At 41.5% G+C, this 24,743-nt stretch overlaps 3 protein-coding genes across 3 annotated transcripts; 1 reads left to right on the forward strand and 2 right to left on the reverse strand.

Moving 5' to 3' along the window:
- Window positions 1-322: 322 nt before the first annotated feature.
- SP97 (serine protease 97) lies at window positions 323-5,764 on the reverse strand. Its single transcript, NM_001161570.1, has 5 exons — window positions 5,712-5,764; window positions 1,827-1,896; window positions 1,327-1,736; window positions 983-1,243; window positions 323-772 (listed from the first exon to the last, which is right to left on the reverse strand). The coding sequence occupies exons 2-5, from the start codon at window positions 1,867-1,869 to the stop codon at window positions 605-607; spliced, it is 882 nt and encodes a 293-aa protein (NP_001155042.1). The 5' UTR covers window positions 1,870-1,896; window positions 5,712-5,764; the 3' UTR covers window positions 323-604.
- A 3,472-nt stretch (window positions 5,765-9,236) lies between these two features.
- On the reverse strand, window positions 9,237-12,053 carry SP96 (serine protease 96). The gene is made up of 5 exons (NM_001161542.1): window positions 11,995-12,053; window positions 11,782-11,853; window positions 10,004-10,419; window positions 9,657-9,917; window positions 9,237-9,496 (listed from the first exon to the last, which is right to left on the reverse strand). Exons 2-5 carry the CDS (start codon window positions 11,822-11,824, stop codon window positions 9,335-9,337), a joined length of 882 nt encoding a protein of 293 aa, NP_001155014.1. The 5' UTR covers window positions 11,825-11,853; window positions 11,995-12,053; the 3' UTR covers window positions 9,237-9,334.
- A 9,734-nt stretch (window positions 12,054-21,787) lies between these two features.
- Window positions 21,788-24,049, forward strand: LOC100679637 (pancreatic lipase-related protein 2). The gene is made up of 6 exons (XM_003424986.4): window positions 21,788-22,220; window positions 22,277-22,380; window positions 22,484-22,794; window positions 22,889-23,209; window positions 23,293-23,336; window positions 23,409-24,049. The coding sequence occupies exons 1-6, from the start codon at window positions 21,885-21,887 to the stop codon at window positions 23,484-23,486; spliced, it is 1,194 nt and encodes a 397-aa protein (XP_003425034.3). The 5' UTR covers window positions 21,788-21,884; the 3' UTR covers window positions 23,487-24,049.
- The last annotated feature ends 694 nt before the right edge of the window (window positions 24,050-24,743 follow it).

The following is a 24,743-nucleotide window of genomic DNA, read 5'->3' on the forward strand; positions in this document are numbered from 1 at the left end:
CGATTAAAACAACAAATTTCGATATCCTTTCTATATACCTCGTCCCCCCGCGCGTAACGGACAAAGTTCTCACTTCGACTCTCGGGCGTTTCAATAACAAAGCGGTTACGCCGTGGATATACCGGGGATGAGCGAAGCTCGTCTGTTCTGCTCTTGTGCCATGAGTCGAGTGCTTGCGTAACTATTCACCGTCGTCAACAAATACGAGATGGGGAAGGGCCGATCGCTAAGTAAGGGATATTGGCTTTATATGGATTGTTATTGCAGTGTGTTCTGTGAGTATACGTCTGAATTTAATATGTTAGAGATTTTTTCTTGAGATGTTTGTATAACGCTTGTATTTATTATGTGATAATATTGGGAGTTTAAAGTTGCCATACGCCCTCTGGTGGATGCGACTTTATCGCCGCCATATTTGATATATATATATACTTGCAATGTACAACTAGCGACTTTGTCGCCGCCATTTTTCTGACCGCGAATTAACTTTATACTCCCAATAAAACATTATTTCTCATTCTATATTCCGTTTATTTTTAGGAAATAATTTTTGTAATACATTATTATGCAACTTTTTGACTCTTTAAGTCTGCCTATCATTCGTTTAGTTAGTTAATGCCAATTCTCCATTGATGAATTCCAAGTGGTGTGATACTTTGGTAAAGAGATCCGGCCAGCCTGAGCCACAACCATGGCCCAAACCGATACCTTCTGATACAATACCGACGACGGTTGACTTGTCTTCCAGAACCAAAGGACCGCCACTGTCACCCTGTAAGGTAGAAGGTTACAGAAAAATTTGTTTAATCCGATCCAACAAGTAGCCTGAACAATATTTTGACTTTAATAGTATATTACGATGCGTGAAACCTAAGTAGCCGATTATTGCATGACGTCTATTAGCGCCCGAGCGCAGCGAGGGTATAATAAAACGCCGTGCACTGATAGGCTGCTTAGTTCACGACTATCGTATGTATCTTACATTGCAAGCCCCGTATCCTGGAGCCAGTGTAGCACACAAGTGGTCAGTTGTGATCTTTCCACGATTCAACCAGTTGATCGAGCAGGTATTGTGATCCGTCACGTACAGATAGATATGTCTCAGTACGCTAGAGCTCGGTCCACCAGCGTAAGTAGCGCCAAAGCCTGTCAAAATTAGTCGGGTGTTGGCTGCTATTTCTGAGTTGGCTGCAGGTAGACTGATAGGCTTCACCGTATCGGATTCCGTAATCTCTTCCGTCAACTGTGTCGAAAATAACATTTTTCAAACTCAACGAAATGTTCTTACACTCTAGATTATTTCGTAAACTTAGTGAGATAACATACTCTGATGACAGCCACATCGTGCTTTAGGATGGGCACATCTGGACCATACCAGCGGAATTGCGGGTGCTGACTAACCCTGGCGACGTTCATAACAGTGCCTCCATTATTGAGATCATTCGTACCGACAATAACTTTGATTGTTGTCTTGTCTTTTCTTTGCAGAATCCAATCGTGGGTGCAGTGAGCAGCCGTGAGAACATGTTTCTTACTGATCAAAGTACCGCCACAATGGGCGTGTCCGTCTACCTGAATGGCGACCTGGTATGGATACTCGCCGGCATAAGCTTCAAATCTAGGATAGCCCTGGCCTACTGGTTGAACTGGCTGTATGGGTTGTATGGGCTGTATGGGTTGTATGGGCTGTATTGGTTGTCCGATTCCAGGATAATACCCAATGATTTGGCTTTTAGCTAAAATTGTATATTTTAAAATGTTTCAATATTTAATCGTGTTGTCACCAAGTCTCACCCTGTTTGTATGATTCATTCCTTATTACTTACCCAGTGCGAAGCAGCACAAAGCTAAGATCAAGAAAAGCCTCATGACTGATGTGTATTGAACTTAGTGCTTCTGAAACGTTGGATTTTAATGTTATTCCAGATTATCAAGTTGGAACTATTAAATTACCAGAAAAGGCGATGTAATTTAATTAATCTGCGTCTAATCTGCTTTAATTTTCAAGCTATTTCAATTCACATAACGTGTAACGCTTTCAAAATGTACCGCTTATACTGTGTACAAACTTTACAGCGCTAAAATGTGCATTACCGATAATAAATTTGACAACCTCTTTTGTGACTCATCGAAATGTGGGAACTGAATAGTAAATTCGAATAGCGGATCATATCTTGAACTTCGCAATTTATAGAAAATTAATTCTCCACCCACATACAGTAAACAATTCCCAAAATTTCAACGCAATTAATTACGGAAAAGCCGGCTTTAATCTTGAAACTGCAATCATCCAGCGCAATAACCCGGCAAAATGCGAACAAGACGAACTGCCTGGCATCTCTCCACTCATTTATGGATATCCAGCGCGGCCCATAAACCAAGCGCCGTATTTCAAGCTCCCCGCGAGAGGAATTATGAGTTTTCGCGGCTTCCGGACGAGCTACCAGCAGCTATGACTCCGTCAGCTTCGCGAAGAGTCGCATTTATCAGCCTTCCGGAGCGTGTAGAAATCGGACACTCTCCGCTAGGATTGATATCGCAAAAAGTAGTCGCGTGATCATTCTTTCTCTTTCTCTCTCTCTCTCTCTCTCTCTCTCTCTCTCTCTCTCTCTCTTGCAAGCTCGCTCGGCGCGTGTAAGCTCTTATTAACGACGTCGCTTTTTCGACTCCGCCTCAGCGCCGCAGTCGCCCGAAAGATAATACACAGCGCGATGTTTCCGGGTTGCGGTTGCGGTTTTCTGCTGTGCGGGACTGCGATCGTCGCGAGTTTTTCAGCTGATGTATATCGCTGTTTGAGAAAGGGGTCGCGTGCAGAGCTTTCGATCTTTCTCTACGGTCTATTGTTTGTTTGCGGAAGTTGAAATCGATAGGTAGAAGGAAAAAAATTCCTATCTTTACGCGACCATACGACTGAGTAGCATACAATCGAAATAAAATCACTCGACTCGACCGTATATCACGCGTCGCCCGATAACACGTTCACAGTCAAACGCTTCTCTTGAAAAGGACACCAGACGCAATAGCGACGGCAAAAAATTAAAGGACTATATACACGCGCGCGCGCGAGGGTGGCGAGAAGAAACCGGAAGCGACTAGTCACAGAGAGTCTCTGTAGCTCGGGTTATTGTTTAGCGTCGCCGACACGAAGCTCCGTTTTCGCTTTGTCATGGTCCGCCGGTTAACCGCAAACAATACTACGAGTCGTTTCCACGCTTCCATGCGCCGACATAGCTTCACATAGGTATACAATATACGCGTCTATAGACGTAGAGATAACTGTCGCGCGATCACGGTTTCGACAGATTTACGACTTCGCTAATCAATGATTTCCGCGTACCAACCGGCGATGCAGTTGGAATTCGTTTTTGCTTCATCGAACGGAGAAGAACTTTGCACAAAAAAGCGATCCAATAGGTCCATTAGAAAAGCTCCGCCTCGGGATATATACCGGCAAAGTCCCTCAAAGAGCCAATTACAAATGACGAGTATAGAATTAATACCCTCGCGCATAGAGAGCCGCATTAAGGGAGGTAATCTAGCTCCGCAGATTACCTCGGTAATCCGCCGGCGATCTTGAACGGGCAAAAGTAATTGGCCGTGACCCTCTCCATTCAGTTGTATAACAGCCGTGAGAATCTCGTCAAAGGATATCCCCCGTCGTTGATGATGCGGCGCAAGTGCGGGAAAAACGGGACGCAAATGCGCTTTCGAATGGTGCTCGGGCTCTCGTAAAAAGGGATTCGGAGCAAAAGCTGCAGTCGGTGCGGATATAAGGTGTATATACATAGAAAAGCCGAAGCCGCGAGTGAGCGATGAACGTAAGAAGATGCCGCGGGAAAAAGCTGCTTCTACGCGGTCTTCTGCTATACACAGAACGTCGGGTGCCGAGAAGAGAATAGATTGCCGAGCAGGCGAAGAAATAGATAAGAAGGCCGGATGGATATGTAAGAGCTGGATTCGAAGCGAGATGTATGATAATGCGCTAAAGACTGATGATGCTTTTTTCCTATGCTTATTTTTCTTGAGTAGTAGTGAGAATTTTTCACAGCTGAAAAATTGTATGCCTTATACAATCAACCCGCGATTGATTAACATATCCGGCAACCGCTGATAAAATATTTACGAATCCCGCGTCCTCGTATCCATAAAGAAAGCCGAGGAAAATAAACGAAGCAAATAGAGCGCGGCATCGGAACCGCAGAATACAATCTCGCGAGATGAAAATACGAGTGGAAGAGCGAAAGCACTCGAAGCGCGCGGAAAACTTTTCGGCATCCGTTTTCTTCGCCTCGCGCGCGTATATCCTGTATCGGACTTTACGATGCGTCTGTCGGAGAGCTCTCTGCATCTTTTTCGCAGAAAAAAAGCGTCGAAGAAAGAAGGAAAGTCGGTCGCGCTCATCCGGAGTATCAATCCGTCGGAGAGGGAGGGAGAAGTATGGAAGTGATCGGTATTCAACGGGAATATTCTTCCCTAGTTTATACGAGCAACGGCGAGATGTAGGTGTAGAGAGAGAGAGAGAGAGAGAGAGAGAGAGAGAGAGAGAGAGAGAGAGAGAGAGAGAGAGAGAGGCGACTTAGGAATCATCAATACGTGCGCGCGATCCCATGAATTATCCATGCTGCAGCCTTTTTTTACGGGGGGATATTTCGCGAGCGCTCGAAAGTGTAATTCATCAACTCCAGGGGTGGAGTGTTGTATAGCTTTCTCCATGTGTATGCTAAGTTTTGTTTGTTTATGAATTCGATCCGTAAGCGTATTCTACGTTTGTTCTCGAACTATTTCCGCTCATAGATGTCGCTCATATTTTTGAATTGTTTTTTCAATACGCGTTGTGAACCATCGGTCTCTGAATCGTGAAGTTAATAAAACTCGGCGAAGCGATAAAAATACGAAACTGCGATTAAAACGGTCTCTTTTCCGTTTCTCCTGAAAATTCCTCTAATGAAAGCGTTATGTTCCCCGTCGCGTTTCCCGCAAAAGAAAAAAAGCACTCGTACCCTCGAAAACCGGAAAAACTACACGCAGTCGCAGAGAAAACGTCTGCGCACCAAAAAGAGCCGGCTCGACTCCGTATATTACAACAGCGTAAAAAACCAGGTCGAAGTTTTATTTGAGTTGCACGACGCGCGCCGTGTTTCGGCATACGGCGGCGGATAACGGATGACAAGCGCGTGCAGTGATCTGCGATGCGCCTCCGAAAAGTTAAAGGGGGTAAAAAGCGCTCGGGGGACAAAGTTCGCGGCGGCTACTCTCTCGCTCTCCAGACATGTTAATTCCGGGATTTCTCGCTCTTCCCTTTCACGACGGCGGCTGCAGCGCTTGTAGAGAGGGACTACCGCGCGTGTCGAGTATGCACATATGTAGGAGCGCGCAACACGTGCTCCGCCGGTGCGGAATACATTTTCGAAATGGCGAGAGCTGTATACGCGAGGGAAGTTTCTGCAGCGAATGGATACCGTGGCGAGTTGAAGTTGCAAGCTGGGATGTGGGCTCGAGGTATCGGGGAGTATTGAGATTAGTTCTTCGGTTTACTTTAGTTATCGGCTTGACGTTTTATATAATTTATCGTGTATTATGTATCGATAATAATTCGCTTGATTAGAACTAATTGTTAATAGAGCTTTCTTATCTGCATTTTTCATAACTATATTTGAATGTTTTAAAATGAAGTATGGTACAAAAAAATGTAATCTAAAACGTATACTTACATGTAGCAGAAAGCCGTCGACAAAGTGCTGAGGAATTCCACCGCAACGATTGTGCAAATGTTTCAACGCGTACTGCTTATATACTTGAGTTATACTTAAATTATTGTTCGCCTAGTCACGAACTTAATGATTTATACTATTTTGCACATAATTATCTTTCTCAGGGCAGAAAAATACGCTGCAAAAAATGAATTTTCCTTTTTCTGGCGCAGTTTTATTTTACAATGTTAAAACTTATGAAATATAATATTTTTTTCCGAAGACAAAGACTAAGAATCGTAGCCTAACTACGATTTAGAGGAGATGACCTCCCAGTATGGAACGTTGTCTAGTATGGAATGCTATTAATACCCAGCTTCTGATGACGAGAGCACTTGCACCACGCGTTTCGGTAGTTTATGGTGTTCCAAAAGTCATAAGTACTGCTCAAAAGGTTTTGTTTTTTGAATTTTTTAGTTTAAAAAGTTTAAACTTTCGTAAAAGTTTAGCCTTGCTTCGTTACGCCGTGTAACCTCAAGCCGTAAACGGACTTTTTCCCAGAATGGAACGAGGCATGTTTTCTCAGTATGCGGAAACGCTTTACCATACTGAGAAAACTAGTTATTAAAATTTACTACATATGCAGGAAAAATTACTATATTATATAGTAATGGACGGTTATACTTGCTTTATATTAAATTTTACCTCAGAATTTTAATTATGATTATTATTATTATTATTATTATTAATATTTAATGTTGCTAAGTGAAAGAAATAAACGAAAGAAAGAAATTTTTCTGCGGTGACGGGAATCGAATCTGGACCTCTGGAATAGGAGTCGAGCGCGCTGACCACTTATCCAAGCAGTACTGTTATGTACTAAATTTTAAATCTGATATATTAATCACATTTACTCATGAGTTAATATTGTTGTGACCGAGCCTGAACGTTGCGCGATTCGAACACCAAGAATCGCGCATAGCGACCTTAGCAACGAGATCAACGACGTCGCGGATGTTATTGTTTATGTTTAGTCTGGTTCTGTCAGCTGTTGAGAACAGTTGTGTTTACGTTTGAATAAAGAGTCCGAGTTCAAGAGTGATTTTCTATAAATAACGTGTTGTTATTTTTACTATCCGAACCCGGTCATAACATTTTGGGGGCTCGTCCAGGATGGTTTATTCAAACACATGGAAGAACTGAACACCATGAAAGACGTATATATTCAACTGGATTTTTGGCAATGGATTAACTCACGGATAGCTGAAGAATTGGACATTTTTCTACTACGAAAAATAAAAAAAGAAGCAATTCAGAATATTACTCAATTGAGTGATATTATCTTGAACGAAACACGACTTCAGGATGAAACTGAAGAAAAAGTAAAAACGGAGAATGAATTGAAAAATCAACAGCGGGTTGAAGTAAACTTGGAGCGAAAACAAACACCTGGTCTACAAGCTGATCAACTAGCTAATGAAGAGTTAGCGGAGCAGCACCATTCAATCCTTTTACTCATAAACAACTGTAACCGTTTGCTTGCAAAGCAAAAAGATCTTCGACATCAATTTCAACAGCTAAGTCTTTCCCAATTTATAAACACAGACATAGATACAGACACAGACATAAACACAGAAGGGTCAATTTCTATTGAATCGAATTTAGTTGTTACACATTTGACGCACGTCAACAACGAATTAGAATTACCATCTAGCAACACAGCTAAGAATCAGAATGTGTCATTGACGAATGCCGTTGTTGATGACATCATTCAGAACCAAAACTTGTTGAATGTGAACATACATAATGATAGGTTAATATCAGGATTAGAAATACCAGTAACGAATGTCGTGGTTACTGATATTTCTAGTAGTGTAGTTCAGAAAACAACAAGTTTAGAGAATCTCAGAATGAATTCATCAATAATTACATTAAACCTGTACAAACATGGATGTGACATGGTTAGTTTTCTGAATGTACCATCAATGAATGCCGCTATTGATGAGACTATTCTGAAACTAGATAAAAGCAAAGATACCCTTGGAAAAATTACAGAGACAGATTTAGGTTATATACAGAGCATTTTGAATGTGACAGCCAAAGCTATGATACTGCAGACATGGGGTCCATTCCGTTTCAGATCCACAAGATTTAAAACGAGAGTTTCCTTCATTGAACTGCTTGAATTCCTGATGACGTCATTAAGATTTTTGCCGTTTGATGGAGGAGGTCGAATACGAATGATAAAATCGTTCACATCCATGCCGTTCGATGGAGAAGGCTGGATAAGAATGACCCTGTGATGACGTATACCGACAAAGAGGAAAGATCCTGATTAAGACACTTCACCTGATTGAGACACACCAACCCGAATGTGACCAAATTGAACCGGCTAATGAAGACTGCTCTGCTCACGGTTCTTTTAAGCCATGTTTTTCCCGTGAACGCGAAAGTGAATACCGGAGCAGGGACTTGAGAAGAGGTTCCATGGCGCGTCAACTCCCCACTCATGTCCGAAGAAAGAATTAGACCGATGATGAATTCAACCGTTTGATGCTTGAATTCGAACCAGCTTGGATGGCTGGATCGTTTGTGATTAATTAGTTTGGATGACTGATTAAATCGATTTATTATTTGTTCCTGGAAGTGATAATTGGAGCCTGCACCTGTAAGCGCCGCTCGGTAACTTGATACCTAGGTGGGGTCAAGGTAGAGGACGTTGGTCAGATCCTGGAAGTCATCATTGGAATAGAAGAGGTTTATTGTTCAAGAGACGGATCCGTCTTAGTCCTGTTAAGTGATGATTGGAATGACGTCTGTAAGCATTGCTCGGTAACTTGATGCCTAGGATGGGTCAAGGTAGAGGATGTTGATGTCAGTTCCTGTAAGTCATCATTGGATTGTAAGAGAATCAACCCGCTTGAAGGATGGATGGTTATGATTGTCGGGACGACAATCTGAAAAGGAGAGGGCAATGTTGTGACCGAGCCTGAACGTTGCGCGATTCGAACACCAAGAATCGCGCATAGCGACCTTAGCAACGAGATCAACGACGTCGCGGATGTTATTGTTTATGTTTAGTCTGGTTCTGTCAGCTGTTGAGAAAAGTTGTGTTTACGTTTGAATAAAAAGTCCGAGTTCAAGAGTGATTTTCTATAAATAACGTGTTGTTATTTGTATTATCCGAACCCGGTCATAACAATATTAATAATAAATGGACCAAAATTAATAAATAATAGCAGCGAATGATATTTTATCACTTAATAATACCAGATAAACAAAAAATTATAGATTTTGGTCTCTGATTACTGCATAAATCAACTTTATAACCTCAAATTCTGGCACACGGCGAAATTCTTAAATTAATTTTTACATATAATGTAGTAATTTCTAGTAAACACGTAACAAATTTTAATATAAGTCTAACAATTTTTACAATGAATATACTATATATTTATATAACTATAAATTTTAATATATAGTTCTCTTAGTGTGGGATTGGCACGCTGATTGTTTGTTTTTTAAATGTTAAACTTTCAAACGCTATTCATAATAATCATTATTTATTCTGCTTATTTAATCAAAATACATCGAGAAATCGCGTAATATTTTCTTTTTGCTTGTAAGGACACACGATCGTTCATCTAACTAGTCAATGCTATTTGGGAATTGATCCAGTCCAAGTAGTATGACACCCTGGTGTAAAGATCTGGCCAACCAGACTTGCAACCCAAGCCGATACCTTGCGACACGATACCAACGATGGTTGACTTGTCAGCCAGAACCAAAGGACCGCCACTGTCACCCTGCAAGGTAGAAGATTATAAGGGAAATAGTATGGATTACGGTTTAACTATTAGTACGATTTGACACAATAACTAGTTGTATTGTGAAGAATATTTTCACTTCGAGGAAAAAATGTTTCGTAAGCTGGAAACTATTATCAAAATTCGTTGTGATACTTACTTCACAGGCGCCAAATTCTTCAATAGGTTTAGCACAAATGTGGGCAACTGTTACAGACCCTCGGTTCTGCCAGTTGGTCGCACAGATGCTAGGATTGGTCACGGACATGTAGAGACTTTTTAGTTTTCTAGAAGGTGGACCGCCCAGCTCCGTAGTACCAAAGCCTGAGACCATCACTTGAGTGTTATCACCTATTTCAAAGTTATCTGGAGGCAGCTTGATGATTTTCACTGTACTCGATTCCTTAATCTCTTGCGTTAACTGATGTATCGGGAATGAAATTTTATTAATTTAAGCAGGACATTCTTGCACTCTTAATTAACCACAAACTTATCAAAGAAACTTACCGTGATGATAGCGATATCGTTTATCAATATTGCAGAGGATTCACTTTGTTGGCCGAAGTGCTGGTGCTGGCTGACATTAGCGACTCTCAAAACAGTACCGCTGCCATCGAGAACGCTGGTGCCGGCGATAACCTTGATCGTTCTTTTATCCTTTCCTTGCTGAATCCAATCGTGGGTGCAGTGAGCAGCTGTGAGCACGTGCTTCTTGCTGATCAAAGTACCGCCACAATGGGCTTTTCCGTCTACCTGAATGGCGACCTGGTATGGATACTCGCCGTTATCGGCATATCTCGGAGTGCTCGGAACTATTGGTTGTATTGGCAGTATTGGTTGTATTGGTACAATTGAAGGATAATCAAAGTTACCATCAATGGGATAATACTGGATGATGGGGAACCAGAACTGTTGGCTTTTAGCTAAAAGCGTAGAATTTAATTTAGATATTTTGAATTGGTTGTTTGTAAATTGGACAAAAACTATTAATGTTAATATCCCTGGTAGAAAATTAACGGTTCGAATTTGTTAAGACCTTTAGACTTAGCTTACTGTTTTAACGGTTGCCAAGCTAAAATTTAACAAAAAATGTGGCTTAGGAACCGCTAAGTTTCCAAGATGTCTGCCGGAGGCTAACTTGAGGTTATGAGGTTAGGATAATCACCAGCTAAATGAATCAATTTAATTTTATTAATATTTCAATTTTTTTACTTTTAATATAGTCCTATTCTAGTTCTGAACAAGGTTTGTATGATACGCATGCACTGCACTTCATTTCACTTGACCGTACCAAGTCATGAACTGTTATTTCATAATGTCATGCTGTCTGATCAAATAAAATAAATAGTAATTGTTTGTATTAGCAAACTAAATAGTTCAAAATGCCTTGTTCAACAAGACTAAACTAAAAAAGAACCCATTCAAATATTCATTGTGGTTTCGAGTACATAAAATAAGAATTTCACAAAATCAGTCAATTAAAGTAATAACACAATAAAGATTATTGATGTGCACTCTTTTTCAAAATGTCAAGAGCTGATTAATAAGTTTAAGCAATCTTTATTGTATTATTACTTTAATTGACTGATTTGGTCAAAAATCACCGATGCCAAGAAAAATGTGAAATTCTTATCTTATGTACTCAAAGCCACAATGAATGTTTGAATGGGTTCTTTTTTAGTTTAGTCTTGTTGAACAAGGCATTTTGAACTATTTAGTTTGCTAATACAAACAATTTTTATTTATCTTATTGAACAGACAGCATGACATTATGAAATAATAGTTGACTTGGTACGGTCAAGGGAAATGAAGTGCAGTGCATGCGTATCATACAAACCTTGTTCAGATAGTAGAATAGGACTACATTATATGTAAAAAATTGAAATATTAATAAAATTAAATTGATTCATTTAGCTGGTGATTATCCTAACCTCTTAACCTATCTAGATACAACTTAAATATATTATCTACAAATTGTTACATGTCCTTTGCATTTCCTAACCTTTTTTCAATTATACTCAACCATATAGGTAAATTCATATTTATTAATAAAAGTTTTAACCTGACAATTGTATACGTATGGCTAGTAAACTGAATTTAAGCAAATTAACTGCAAGGAGCTGTGCATAAGCTTCTATTACAGTAAGCGGTTATTTAGCGGTTTTCTAAGCGGTTCATTGGCATTATTGGTTAAATAAGCCATTGCTAAACCATTGAACCGTTGACATTTCTACCAGGGATATTCAGTTTTTAAATGTTCGATTAAAAGTTGATTAGTTACTTACCTAGTGCCAAACAGCACACAGCAAAGATCAACAAACACTTCATGTCTGGTGTGTGTATGGGACCTTTCGCTTCTGAAACATAGAATAAACTCGATTGTCAATTAAGAACTAATCGTCAATAGCGTTTTCTTCTTTGAAATGCACATTTTTCAGAACGATGTTAGAATACTCAATATGAAATCAATACGAAAATGAAATAATATTTATACTTACATAGATATAGCAGAAAACCATCAACGAATCCTTGAGAAATTCCACCACAACGATTGTGTAAATGGCCCAATTCGCATTGCGATATATATATACACACGTAAGTTATACTTATCTTATTGATCGCCTAGTCACGAACTTGATGATTTATACTGTTTTGCACACAATTATCTTCCTCAGAACAGAAAAATATATGCAGAAAAATGTCTTTTCATTACTCTGGCACGTAGTTTCATTTTATAGTTTTAAAATTTTTCAAATAAAATTCTTTCACAAACGAAGAGTCGGACCATCTCTTGTTCATTCTGCAACTTTTTTCACATGTATGAAATGATTCTTCTTATTGACTCTACTTTAACTACGATTTACATATCTCTATCATTGTAACATCTTTTAAGCATATTCTAACTGCAGCGTTGGAATAAATTTATTGGAGAACACGTCTATCGCGCTTATTTAACATCGCGATTGCATATCCATATGGTAACAATGAACGAATGAAAACGAATAAAATTTGTATGTTAAAAACCAATGAGCATTGTAAATTTACAACTTTAGCATTCAATTCATTCCATAAGGCACGTCTTCGTATAGCCAAATCTTATAAGAACATCATATATTGAATATTATGCAGACATTTAGATGCATAACTCCCCACCTAATTATTTTGCCGTGAGGAATCTAAAAATCGCAATCGATCGAAACATAATATTCAATCATCTAATCGATGTCCATACTAATTCCATGATCATCAAGGAATATAATAAAAATAAACTCGATCATATCGTAAATTTCATTGCACTTAACATCAATTTATTTATTGTTTACACATAAGACAATTCTCGATAAATATAGTCAATGTAATGCGACACTTTGGTGAAAAGATCTGGACTGCCCGTCGCACAACCCAAGCCAGTCCCCGCTGAAACTACACCAACAATAACACGCTTGTTTTCCAGAGTCAATGGACTGCCGCTGTCACACTGAAAGTTATTCAATGTCAATTCATATTTTGTGTCTTATTAATTCGAATACAATTTTTTTTTAATTTATCGTTCATGACACGTTCCAAATCCAGGCCAATTATCAGCACACAAGTGACTTGGAGTTATCCTTCCTTGTGGCCACTCATTCTGACAATCCCACTGCGTGACGTAGTACATTTATATAGTTCGTAGTACAGGAGACGACGGGGCATCCGTTGCAGGTGAACCGAATCCAGAAACGATCAAACGAGTTCGGTTTACAAGCTCGTAATTTCGGTACGGCAGACCTATTGGCCATACCATGTCAGATTCGATGATTTCGTACTTTAACTAAAACAAAAACGCAGTTTTACTTCTCGATCAGTAGGACAATTGCGAAGAAAAATGTGGAATCTCGTTTACCCTTATCACAGCAATATCAGCGTACATAGCAGGTTCTTCAGTGATGGGAATGTAATCATCGTGGCGTGAAACTCTGTCGATCTCCATGACAGTGCCGCCATAGCCGTTCAAATAATTCGAACCCACTAAGATTCAGAACCTATTATTGTCAGTTCTCTGGTTGATATGGTCGTAAACACAGTGAACTGCCGTGAGCACATGCCTCTTACTGATCAACGTTCCACCGCATATGTGTCTTCCATCCAGCTAGATGGAAACTTGGTACGGGAATTCACCTTCGTTGGCTTCGTAAATGTGCGAGTTGTGTGGAAAAGTTTCATCCGTGACAGCTGATACGTCTGGAAAAACTAATGAGGCATATGCATTTGAGCATTAAAAACTAGATGAATAGAAAAATACGGTAAACTTGAGTGTACGCGTAGTGAAGTACGTTTTACATTACGTGAAAATTATTTATGCATTTTTGGTCGATAATATTTTCGTCGATGTTAGTCTTACCTAACATGGTGAAGAAGAGACTGCAAATTATTAACCGTATATTATCACAATTACAAAAATCAAGTTTGAATAACCCGTCACCGAGTTCCTCGCTATTTTGAAAAATCTATATGCGTAATATGGTTCTTTCTTTGCTGACATTGCTTTTTATTTGTTTTGCGCGGAAAATTTGCAAGTCGCGTATATCCATACACGAATTCTAAAACTTTATTTTAATGGTCTAAGCGTGATTTGCGCAATTTTTACACTGCTGTTTAGAAAATAATTAACTTTACCAGCCTTTCCTCAAGCTCAAAGCTAGACGTTTCGTATGAAAAATTCAGCTTACAAAAATTATCATGTTCCGCATCGAAACTACATCATTAAGCTTCGAACGAGCGCAGCTTATTCTCGAAATCACGGCAGAAAATTGAAAGCTCGGAATCGCTTCGGTACGCGGCTTTTTCACGTCTCGCGCCCTTTGCAACTGCATCCAACGCTTTGGCGCGAAAGCTCACCCCTGCAACTTCGCACGCGTGTTTTTCATCGAATACCGCTGCGCGAGGATCAAGCGTAAAAAGGATCGTTCGCTCGATTAAAAAAATGTGGCACTTTGTCGCGTCTTTCCTCTCTTTTACGACGCTCTACGCGCGATCATAATAACGACTGCTCTTTGTGAACGCGTTGAAAGTTTTTCTTTTTCTTTCGCGTTTTTACCTCCAGGAATTTCATCCGCCTTTTGCATAAAGCGATCGCGTTTTTTCACGATGAACTTTTTCACTCGAGTCTGCCGCTGCTCTGCTGCGATATACTATTTAGAGAGTGCAATGAATAGGCGGATCGCGTCTTTTCCAGATTTTTCACGAGGGTTTGGATTCGCCGTTTGTGCCGCTGGATTTTTTGCTGCTTCGGATTCGTCGAAAAGGAGGCAGAAATGCGCGCGAATTATTCTCTGTCGTTTTGAATTTTCGTGGAACCTCGGCATGTATAACTCTTTGTGAAAAATAATGAGAACGTTTCTATAAATATAGGATTCGGAGTATGCGAAACGAACCTTTATGTTAGAATTTTTTTAATAATAAGAACTTAAGGAATCGGTGAAATTCGCCGAATACCTTTTAATTAGTACTTATTTTCGGAACTCCGTAAATTCGAATAAAAGTATTTTTCTAGCAGATGTTTCACGTCCACGTTAACTCCGTACACGAGGTTATTACTTCCCTTCAGGCTTGGCATTTTTCATAACGAGAGAATCCTCATATCCAATTCTACTCCTTAGCGTAGCTCAGACTTGCACAATAACCCAGTAAACTACAGCAATTCTCGATTTACAAGAAATCCCCCAACTTTTGTCGCCTAACTCCCCCAATGCACACAGCGAGAAGCAACTTCGGGCCACTTAGAGCATTCGCACTGCTGCAGCGCATATCTCATATATACAAGAAACAGCGGAAAAAGTCCGAGAGGAAAAGTAGAAACCCTGGAAAAACTCGCTCTCTCACAGTCTTCGCTCAGTCGCGCGCGTTTTTGCGCTCCTTGTTTTCTTTGCGCGCATAATAATAAGAGGCGGAAAATAACGATCGAAGTACTTTTCCCTCGACTCTCTCTCTCTCTCTCTCTCTCTCTCTCTCTCTCTCTCTCTCTCTCTCTCTCTCGCGCGCGCGCGCGCGCGGAAGGTAATTTAGTGCGAGCTCCGTCTCTCGGTGTAAAAAAGAAGGAGAGGACGTAAACGTAGCTCGTCGTCGAGGGGAGGGAGGGCGACGCACTTAACTAAATGCGCTGGACTCCTTTTACGGGGCTATCGGGTTGAATGCAGTATGCAAAGCGTGTTATGATTTCTCCGCGGCGCGCAAACGTTAAATCATTCCGCGCGCGCGAGGCAAGTTCATTGTTGCGCGCGAGTATAAGTCTTTTTTTCGTATTGGACCTTTTTTCCAGCCGAGCGAGGCTTCGGCCGCGAGAATATGAATATTAATAGCACGTTTCTGTTATTTAGAATTCTGAAGGGGACTGCGACGTTGAGCTTTCAAGTTTTTCAATCATTTTCCCTATACTCAAGAAGATCGAGATTTCAGATTATGGTTTTTAGGGTAATTGAAACGTTGGAATTTGTAAGAATTTTTCAATAGGATAAATATATTTGAACATGTACGTTATATACCTACTAGAAAAAAAAACCAAGCTTTCATCTTCTCAAGTTTGCAGCCTCAAGAATAAGTGCATTTAACGTTCGTAATCGCGCGAAACGTCAGATTTCTTCAAGATCCCGGCAAATTAATTCCGGCGATAATTAAAGTCCGGCAATAAAACCCGGAAGCGAAGCCTCTTGCTCGGCTATACGCAGGTTGTAAAACGAGACAATTTCGTATAAACCATGAAAGCGTACCTGCAGCGGTGCTGGCGGCTGAGACACGTGTTCCCGTAAACGAAGGAGGAGACCTGGCGAAAATACGAGCAGCCATTGCGCCCAAGCACAAAATAGAGATTTGTATGCAATGATAAAATTAAGGGGGCGGAGAGGGGGGTAGGTTCGGGCAGTAGCGGCAGCCTGAAATTGAAATTTACCGACGACACTTCGCCGCTGTAATTTGCAAATGCACGGGCGCGAACCTGCGCGCGCTGCCGTCGACGAGCAGGCCTTAATTATGAAAAAAATGAGATTTCCTCGAGCGCGCGCGCAAATCAAGAGCCGAGAGGTATATAGGTTATACATGTATATATATATAGGTTATACATCCCGCGAGATAATTTCTCTCTAATTCCGGGCGTACTCGATTACCATTTTTATATTGCCAGCTGTTTTCCGAGAGCTTGGGCTTTGCGTTGCTTATTGCTCGCCTTGCTGATGAGGTTGCTCGGCTGTACGTGTGTGTAGGGTTTGTTTGGATTAGTCTGACCGAATGCGGAGTTTTCTACTTGCTGGCCTCTGGCTCTGTGGGGGAAGTGAATAATCCCGAGGCTTATGGCCAACAATTTTCTGGAAAAAAAAAGATCTGGATTGTAGTTTAATGTGTGTAAAAAAAAAGATTTTTTTCCGATCCAGGCCTCGCGTTAAAATCACCGACAACCCAATAAAGTCACTCAACCACCCCCTCAACAATAGCCGAAAAACAAGAATCACCGAATAATAGCCGACTGCGCAAAAGACAGACACACACCTCCCTACCCCCACAACTACACACTCCGGCGTTCCCGACTTTCGACGGCTGTCGCAGCGGTTTAGGACGGCGCCATTCCGCGCAGACACGAGCGCGGCAGCCCTTTCAGCCCTCTGAATCCGTAATTCATCCGCGGGGCCGGCTCGACATTTGTCGGCAGCTGCACGTGGCGGCGGCGCCGTCGGCCTTAACTCATGCAACCGCAGATGCAGCTGCTGCGTGTGCTATACACCCTCCTCGTGTCCCGGCAAGAAACGCGTCGGGATTCGCACCGTCCTCTGCGTATACGTGTATAGTGCCATACTCGCGAGATAAGCGTAAGACGCTAAGGGGGTGTGAGATCGGTACATTGTGTATGGTTTATTTATGCCGCGTGTAACGCGTCAAGGGGGAAAGACGTTTTATAGAGGTGTTTGCATTGCAGATGCGCGCGCTAGAGTGAGGAGTGATGATGACGGCTTTGCCGAGGGCGAGGAGAGCAAAGTTGTCGAGTGGCATAGAGGGGCTGGATATGACAATGGTGTCCTTCGCGTAGTTTCTCACTGTACGGTGCGATCGTCGTTTTACGGCGCGCTTCTCTAATTTTTGGATAACACTTTTTCACAGTTTCTTCCGGGGGGGGGGGGACGAGCAAAAGCACGGCAAACTGATTTAGCCCTTGCTTCCAGCCGATCGGGCGCGAATTACAGGAGGTGTTGCCTCCGGCGTCTGAGACTCTCGCGGGAGACAGTCGGTGCTGCTGCAGCCCCAAGATTAGGGTAGACCGAGAAACGCCCTGACAGCGCGGTTCAACCCACTCGAGCTAGCCAGCGGAGGAACAAAAATTCGCGCGATTACTTCGACGACTTGCCGCGCTTGCCGAATCCGGAGGGACACTAGCGACTAAGTAGCCCTTGAGCCGAGGGTTTAGACTTCAAGGGACGCGTGACTGTCGAACTTCTCGAGAGCTTTCTTTTTTTTAATGCTACGAGGGACTCGGGACGAGCTTCTCGGTTATTGAATCGAACGAGTTCTTCCAAGAGCTTCGATACGAATTCGAAATATCATCGAGAAACTTTTTCTATACCCCCGCGTCGCGTTGAATCAATTACAATAAAATTTTGCGTTTTTCTCCCCCAGAAATCAATTAGCGCTTTTAATCAGAGATAATAATTCCCTGCAGCATAGACTCCTATATACAATGCTGCAGAGAAAGAGAAAAAGCGCGGAAATCGGATAAATTCCTTGAGAGAAGCGCTAAATAGCTCTAGCTTTTGTTTCGCAAACTTAAAATGCAAAGTAACGCCCGACAAAAAAGCTCCGCGCAGAGGAATATAATGAAAAGCTCTCGCGCGCGCACACAGATCCTATTCCGTGCTTATTCAAATTACTCCGCGGGCTTTTACTTTTTATCTCTCTCGCATTGTGTCGGCGACCGGCAGCGGGTAAAAGCACACGGCTTTGCGTGCTTATACGGCTGCTTCCGTGTGCTGAGAAAAAACGCGGCTCGAGAAAATATATACGCATAGCGCGTTTCCCTTGAAAATCCATGCGTCTGGTTTTTGGGAGTAATTTTGTTCGAAGCTCCATGCGTTGTATGGATTGACTCGTCGAGGAAAAGGTCAACTACGAATCGATCGACTACTCGATACATCGCACGATTAAAGCTTTAAAAAATTATCACTTCGCGTTTCTTCAACAACGGAAGCTCCCGTGTACAGCTCGTATTTATAATTATTTCATAGCGTGAGAGCACGTTCTCTCGTGGCGGGTAGGGCGAGCTACTATAACAAAAATTAGCCGGCGACGTCTACAATGGACTTTTCTCTTCTCTCCCTGATCCGGCTTGGTACTCCATCTGTGCTTCTTCACCTCCTCTTTGTACGTGTGTGCGTGTGGAGGAAAGAAAGGAAGCACAAAAACGCGAGAGGATAGTAGAGCCTCATCCAGCCTGGAGTCCGAGCGCCGCTCATAATAGAAACGGAAATAGGGTATCTTACTCAGAGAGAAAAGAAGCGGGAAAGAGTAAAAAAAAGGTCGAGCTTGCAGCAGCCGTCGAGCATATACACGTACTTTTCACTTTTCCGACGTGGAAAGACTGTAAGGAAGCTTTCTTCTTCGAGCTGTAGAGGAGAGACGATACAAAGCACGCGTTTCTTAGATAATGACCCGAGAAGTGGATGGAGGCTGACGTTGCGGAGAGACACGGGAATTACTCTTTTATGATTTATACAACTAATTTTGACGAGCCAAAACGTTATCATTTCTCAAAATTCACTCCAAGGCGTTCTTCCAGACATCACAACGTATATAGCGCGAACCCTCGGGGAACTTTGCATAAAGGCTGGAATATCGTAGCGCTACTATGAATTCGAGGCCGAAACTGCGGCAAAGCCAGAAAATCCATGCATACCAAGCCGCTAGTTCCGGTCCGCACGCACAGAGAGATAGAGAGAGAGAGAGAGAGAGAGAGAGAGAGAGAGAGAGAGAGAGAGAGAGGGAGAGAGAGAGAGAGAGAGAGAGAGAGAGAGAGAGAGAGCGTAGCGTCCAGCGACGAAAGCTTTCCGAAGGGTGATATTCAGAGCGGATCGGCGAGCCTGAGAATGACTGAGGAGGAGCAGGATCTACGCGTACAGCTCTATTACATGCATGTATGTATGAAGCCGCGAGGCGAATTAAAGCCGATGCCCGCATAACGAGCTGCGAATTTATGCTTTCAATATCTCCCGTCTTTTGCGGGTGCGCGAGAGAAAGGCGGGGGGCCAAGTTTACACCCCCGCAATTTTGCGGGACGAAATGAAATTTCGACGTAGGCGAGAAGGAGGCCTCGGAGACAACGGAAGGGCGGCTGTGCTGCGAATCTACCTTCTGTTTCTCCGTGTTATTTTGTTCGCGTCGCGCTCGAAGTGGCTTTATCGGGGGATACATAGGAGGCGAGATGCTAAAAGCGGCGAGATTAAAATTTTTATGCCCGGGGCTCGGATGGGGTGATGCGAGTGTAATTGAATATTACAACAGGCTGTCAAGCGCGTGAGAGTTTGCTTGCTGGATGAGGTGGGAAAATCGAATCTTTTCGTTGGTTATTTTTGCGCGAAGGCTTTTGTTGTATTTATTCGCGACATACGTGTCCTCTTCGTTGTGAAGAAAAATTGAAGCGGACTACAATTCAAAAACTGTCAAATTCACAGTAAACGGGTATTCAGTACTGGAGAGAGTTATTCTGAAAAAAACGATACACTTTATACACTGACGTCAAAACCAACGCTCCATATACGTCACACAATTCATACATGCCTTGCTCAGCTTGTCTATCAAAAATAGATCCAGCCCACGTTCTCCCACGAGATCCTCCTGCAGCGATTCGGGAGGATGTACGTAGGCACACATACTATACCCGAGTACACGAAGCCGGCGGAGCCTCGGAGCGAAAGTTCGTTAAAGCCGCAGGAGTTGCGATAACGAGAATAAGAAGGAGAAGTAGTCGAAAAAGCGAGAACTGAACTTTCGGGTAACGATGAAATATTCAGGCTCCGGCACACGCTGCAATCGTTCTAAAAACGCTTGCACGCTTGAGGCCGATAATGCTCGATCTGATCGGGTTTATTTTTATTAATAGGAGCCATTTATTAGATTATTTTTGTACTGTGGAATTTTAACGCCACGTCAGCCGCGAAGCTCCAGTAGTGTACTTGAAAAAATACGCTGACAGCATATGCACCGACGCGTTTCTGCGAATAGAAAAGAGGAGCACACGAAGTATGAGGGAAAAAACGGTAACGTCAGGACGCTTTGCACAGCTGAGTTTGCGAATCGCGCGAGGCGACGAAAGGGAGCTCTATTTAATTTGGAAAAATACATACTTTATGCATCTGACGTGACTGGGAAATTCTCAGTAAAGAGTGAATTCGACGATGGCCAAAATTAAGTTCTCCGGCGGAGTATTCAGCGTTTGGAATTTTCATTTATAAACTGTCTTTCTTTTTCATTTCGCGAGAGATTCAATTCTTTTTTCATCTACGTTTTTTAGATTTCGGAAGAAGAAAATAAACGATCGAAGAACCTTCTCCGAAGCGCCAAAAGAATTCATTGCTTGTTGACAACAAAATCCAAATCTGGTCGACTGACAAAAGGATCAAAGTATTTGAAAAAAAGGAAAGAAGCGGAGAAGCACGTAGTCGAAAAAAATCGCCATCTAAAATTTTAATGAAATCGATTCCTCGGATTCTCGGTCACGGATAGCCCTAATAAAATGAATTCCGTCCACGATGAATAATTCCAGCAGCCCGACTACGTAGGTACATACGTTTTCTCATTAATCATTACTCCAGTCGGCCGCGCGTGCCACGTCAATCTCGCGGCACCTCGGAAGTCCTGTAGCGAGTGCCCGATTTCTCCGACTAAGAGAAATAGGTATACGTCGTCTAATCGAAAGTAGGTGAGTTGTTGCTAATAATTCAGGAGCGGTTTGCGGTTCGCATGGCTGGTACTATAGTTCTGATAGGTTTTGGTTACATTTTTGTTTCAAAATACAAATGTAAAAGTGGGAGTTCATAGTCTGTTATGTTTTTGAAAAGTACGTCAAATGAATTTGAGTAAATAAATGCAGTATATAGTATGTAAAATACAAGAGGAAAAAAAGCATGAAACTTCGTCACGAGTTCTGTACAAAATAGAATACTTTAAAGTGTTGTCATTTCCTTGACAATAAAAATGTTATAGATAAACAACTTTAGTTCGCCCATGAATAGCTTTCCGAAAGTCAATAAATACCTGAATGTTCTTACTTTTTGAACATTATACAATTCTTTCGCGCACACATTGTTCATCGTTGTAGAAGTGATTTTGTTTATTAAAATAGTTTTTCGAGTAAAAGTGTATTTCCAATACGAAAATGAATACTTTATTCATCGCGCTGTTCAACGTCTCTTTCTTTTATTTCGTCTCAACTAAAGAAACACCCGTTAACTTGTCATGTGCAGAATTAAAGAAGAAAATTGTAGGTTCAGTAATGAACGGTTTTTCTTCAAAACCGACATACGATGGAACAGACTTTTATCTAGCCAATAAAAATGGTGAAGATGCTATACAAATTGGACCAAATGGTTGGAGTGGACTCGAAACTGATGGTTTTGATTCGTCCCGAAAAACTTGTTTTATCATTCATGGTTTCAAGGACCACCACCAGAGAGGATGGATAAAGAAGCTTCAAAAAGGATTACACAACGCTGTGAGTTTGGCTTTATTTTACGTATGAATACATATTTATAATTTTTCATATTCTAGATCAATTACAACCTTATCATAATCGACTGGAGTAAAGGCAGTGAGAGCTGGAACTATGTTGAAGCTGTTCATAATACGTACAAAGTGGCACAAGGTATAGTCAAGTATGTTCCATAATTTGTTGTTCCTTTTTTGAACCCACATATCGATATCAATTTTACACAATTATAAAGGTATTATAGAATATAATATTTTCTTACAATGCAGGTTTCTTGATAGTATGCAAAAAGAAGTATCGATTTTGAACAACTTTACCGAAAATGAATCCTGGAAGAACTTATATTTCATTGGACACAGTCTTGGAGCACAAATTGCTGGTCAAGCGGGCCATTTAATTAAAAGCAGCAGCAATTTCAAGATGGAAAGAATCACGGGGTTGGACCCAGCTCGGCCTTGTTTTCAAAGTGTTGATCCAATTTTTAAACTTGACTATAGCGACGCAGATTTTGTCGATGTAATTCACACTCAAACGGGTAATGACGAAGACGTCAGTGGAATAGGCGTACAAGAACGCAGTGGTAATTTTTTTATTTTCAAAACCGATATACGTACTTTTTCCGTAACTTTTATCGTTACATTTTTTTTAATCGTCCAATGTCTTTCACAATCAAGGCCATGTAGATTTTTACGTCAATGGAGGAATAATTCAACCAGAATGCGAAACCAAGCTCATGGCAATACAAAAAATGCTTTGCAGTCATAATTTAGCCTACAGATTTTTCACTGAAACTGTTTACGATTCGAAAACAAATAATTGTAAATTAATGGGCTACAAATGGGATGGAAGTTATAAAGAGGCATTGCAAATCTTGGATGAAGTTGACAAAGGCAACTCGTGTGCTGATTGCATGGAAATGGGTATTAACGCTGTGAATCATAAAATTGAATCTGGAAGGTACCTCGTTTTTACTTCTGTATCGAGACCATATTGCCGTAAGAACAACAACTATACTACAATCAATTGCTAACAATACAATCAAACAATTTTACAAGTAACTTATAATTTTTATTTGTAGCTCTAAAAACTGGTGACAAGTCCCTACTAACAAAAGAGCTTCAAGTAAGTTTTTTGAAAATAATTTTTGCTTTTTCTCATAAATTAATTATATCAATCGTATGTTTTACATTGTAGAAATTAAATGCGACCACCAAACTATTTCCCAACTTGCCGTCCATACGAAAGATTTTGTATGGAAATTGGTTTGATTAAAAACTTAAACCTATACTGAAATTTTTAAATTCGTAAATTGAACAACACATAGTATAAGATTGAACGATCCTGGACGAAGCCAAACTAAACCAGTAATTTCATCAGTGGAAAAGGTAATCCACATCTCCGTATTCGAGTTATTTAGTCCGCAGACAAATATCTGCACACTCGGTGCGCACGCCGAGAACGCGTGCAAAATTTCATCAGGCGAAGAGGAAGTGGTTGGAGCAAAAGGGAAAACCCCGAGGATTATATTCCCGCGCAATAAAATACCTGATCGACGTACCCTAAAATATGGCTCTCGTCGCGTCGCGCGATTTCCCAACCCCGTCGCGCCAGAGATAATATCACGGATGACCTGGCTTTTCCTCTCGTGCAACTGATTTCCACACTTTTGGCTATTTTCATCCGGAATTTCGTCAAAAGCACAACTCGAGAAGCCCGTGTGATTTTTCGTCTATTGAATAATTCTTAGGATAACGGATGATCGATAACACAACATTTGTATTACACTGTTTTATACATAAATTTACATACGAATACACGAAGCAAACACCTTCAAATCTCCCTTTTCGTTATTTTCATTTCCTTCACACAGCGTACCGCTCAAAGATTAAAATCTCAAAGGTAAAAAAACCGCAAAAATGTCTCCACTCTCCCGTGAATTTTCCCTCGCGCAGCAATCCCCCTCAGCCGGACCGTACACGTAATCAAGCCGCTGCACATACATTCGGCCAACCGTCAGAGCGGCGATTAGTTTTCGTTGATTTATCCCCTGTATATTCGGTGTGTAGCTACAGCGAGTTCAGCGGTCGGCGCCTTCGGGTGAACCGCACGTTCGACCCTTTGCGCCCGCGGTCACGCGGCGGCATCTAAGCGACCCTCGGCACACGCGGTGCCGGCAAATATTTGACGATTCGCGGCCTCCCGGGCTAAGCTGTGTTTCATCGGCCGATGACTAAAGAACCAAATTTAAATAGCTCGCTGGCTATGAAAGAATTTACTGCTGAGATTTTTCAAGCGAATTGTTTGTAGGTTTAGACCATTCTATTTCTTGACAAACTGTATAAACTATTTTGATCCTCACGAGCATCTGTTTAAGCATTTACTGCTGTAGCGGACATCCCGAGACTTTCACATTTACTTCGTTATAAAAACAGTTCTGAATTATTTTTATACATACGTCTGAAGCGACAAAGATAGATTCTAGCAGAATTTAATTTACCGCAGCTGCGCAAATACCGCGCGCTCGGATTT

Source organism: Nasonia vitripennis, chromosome 1, assembly GCF_009193385.2.
Source record: "Nasonia vitripennis strain AsymCx chromosome 1, Nvit_psr_1.1, whole genome shotgun sequence".
Taxonomy (NCBI): domain Eukaryota; kingdom Metazoa; phylum Arthropoda; class Insecta; order Hymenoptera; family Pteromalidae; genus Nasonia; species Nasonia vitripennis.